We start from the raw sequence: 2,500 nt of genomic DNA, 5'->3' as shown, positions 1-2,500 counted from the left end.
CTGCAGGCCCACCAGGGCAAACACGCTCAGGCAGAACACGGTCAGGATCATCACGTCTGCCAGCTTCTTCACTGACTGGATCAGAGCTCCAACGATGGTCTTCAGACCTGGACCACAGCACAACCACAACAACAACCACAACCACATCAACAACAACCACAACCACATCAACATCAACATCAACAACCACAACCACAACAACAACATCATCAAGTTAGAGTGGAGCTTCCTGTGTTATATCTAGGAGAGGCTGGTGAAGGTAGAAATCGGAGGATGGGCTCATTGTAATGCATGGAATGGAAAGAGGAATGGTATCTTCCACTGTAGAAATCGTACCCAGCAGCTGAATTCCTATGGAAATAACCAGTAACACAAAACAGAAATTAGGGGAGTCAGGGGAGGGTGGGGAGGGAGGGAGGACGGGGAGGGAGGGGAGGGAGGGAGGGGAGGACGGGGAGGGAGGGGAGGGAGGGAGGGGAGTCAGGGAGGGAGGGGAGTCAGGGGAGTCAGGGGAGGGAGGGCAGGGAGGGAGGGGAGGGAGGGAGAGGAGGGAGGGGAGTCAGGGGAGGGAGGGGAGGACGGGGAGGGAGGGGAGGGCTTGTCACTATTTGACAAGCTGGAAGCTGTCTGCTCCACACGCTTCCTGCCTGGTTCTGGCTTTATGTTGTTCATTTTCTGATATGTACATGAGATGATTATTGGTGTTTGTCTTGGTCTTGTCTTTGGTGTGGAGGACAGCAGCCGCTTCTCAGACACCAGGCCTGGTTGGCTGGGGTCTTACCGGGGGGCCGGGGTCTTACCGGGGGGCCGAGGTCTTACCGGGGAGGCAGGGGTCTTACCGGGGGGCTGGGGTCTTACGGGGGGGGCCGGGGTCTTACCGGGGGGCTGGCGTCTTACCGGGGGGGGCCGGGGGTCTTACCAGGGGGCTGAGGTCTTACCAGGGGGGCCGGGGGTCTTACCGGGGGGCTGGGGTCTTACCGGGGGGCTGGGGTCTTACCGGGGATGACGGTGATGGTCTTGAGTGCCCGGAGGACCGCGGAAGGTCCTCAGGGCCGACACGTTGCCGAGGTCAACGAACTCTGTGATGTACCTGTGATGTCACAAACAACAACACTGTGAGCAACGACCATGTCCACCCCCCCAACCCCCTCTACACCCCCCCAATGACACATGTCCCCCCCCCAACCCCCTCTACACCCCCCCAACGACCATGTCCCCCCCCACCCCCCTCTACACCCCCCCCAACGACCATGTCCCCCCCACCCCCCTCTACACCCCCCCCAACAACCAGTCTGTAGAGTTACCATGTCCCCCCCCCCCCCCCACCCACCCCCCCTCTACGACCAGTCTGTCTGTAGAGTAGTCAGCTCTACTGCCCCCCCCCTGGCTGTTGTCAGCCAGAGAGGGATCAGGGGGTTGCTCCCCCCCCCCCTCCCCCCCCCCCCCCCCAGAGATGATATGGTTGAACAGCAGATATATTTAGCTCAGGCCAACGGAGCACTTGGAGGGCCAACACACTGCTGATGGAGAGAGAAAACACACACACACACACACACACCACACGCACACACCACACCGCACGCACGCACACACACACACACACACACACACACACACACACACACACACACACACACACACACACACACACACACACACACACACACCACACGCACACACACACCGCACGCACGGCCACACACACACACACCACACGCACACACACACACACACACACACACCGCACGCACGCACACACACGCACACACCACACGCACACCACACACACACCACACACCGCACACACACACACACACACACACACCGCGCACACACACACACACACACACAGCACACACATACACGGCCAGAGAGAGACATATGGACATCTAGTTAGGAGTGAATATGTGCAGAATGACACACGCACCTCACTCACACACACACACACACACACACAAAGCCATAATCAGTCATTCAAAAAACATTGTGAGCCCAGCAGAGAGAGAGAGGGACAGAGAGAGAGAGAGAGAGAGAGAGAGAGAGACAGAGAGAGAGAGAGAGAGAGAGAGAGAGAGAGAGAGAGACAGAGAGAGAGAGAGACAGAGAGACAGAGACAGAGAGAGAGAGGGACAGAGAGAGAGAGAGAGAGAGAGAGAGAGAGACAGAGAGAGAGAGAGACAGAGAGACAGAGACAGAGAGAGAGAGAGACAGAGAGAGAGAGAGAGAGAGACAGAGAGAGAGACAGAGACAGAGACAGAGAGAGAGAGACAGAGAGAGAGACAGAGACAGAGACAGAGAGAGAGAGAGAGAGAGAGAGAGCTGAGATGGAGTTGGTCTGTTTGTGTTCCTCAGCTGTGACGACGCTCACCGGGCGGCCAATCACATCACCAGTTACTGAGTGTGGCTTTAAACCCGGTTCTAAAGTGGTTTACATCCACAATCACACACACGCCACATCGACATGGATGAGACAGGACACAGAGAGACAGGACACAGAGAG

At 57.2% G+C, this 2,500-nt stretch overlaps 1 protein-coding gene across 1 annotated transcript in view; it reads right to left on the bottom strand.

Annotated features, from left to right (window-relative positions):
• The window catches only part of scn4ab (sodium channel, voltage-gated, type IV, alpha, b), a gene marked incomplete at its 3' end in the record, with an annotated part of 25,753 nt that overhangs the window by 18,509 nt on the left and 4,744 nt on the right, over positions 1 to 2,500 (bottom strand). The window contains 3 exon segments of the mRNA XM_083677461.1: positions 1 to 107; positions 998 to 1,037; positions 1,039 to 1,090. The exon segment at positions 1 to 107 is cut by the window's left edge and continues 115 nt beyond it. Of these exon segments, the coding sequence (XP_083533587.1) occupies positions 1 to 107; positions 998 to 1,037; positions 1,039 to 1,090 (199 nt within the window).

The sequence above is a fragment of the Argentina silus genome (genome assembly GCF_951799395.1).
Source record: "Argentina silus genome assembly, chromosome: 9".
NCBI lineage: Eukaryota > Metazoa > Chordata > Actinopteri > Argentiniformes > Argentinidae > Argentina > Argentina silus.
The sequence above is the reverse complement of the archived record's forward strand: the minus strand, read 5'-3'. Positions and strand labels throughout refer to the sequence as shown.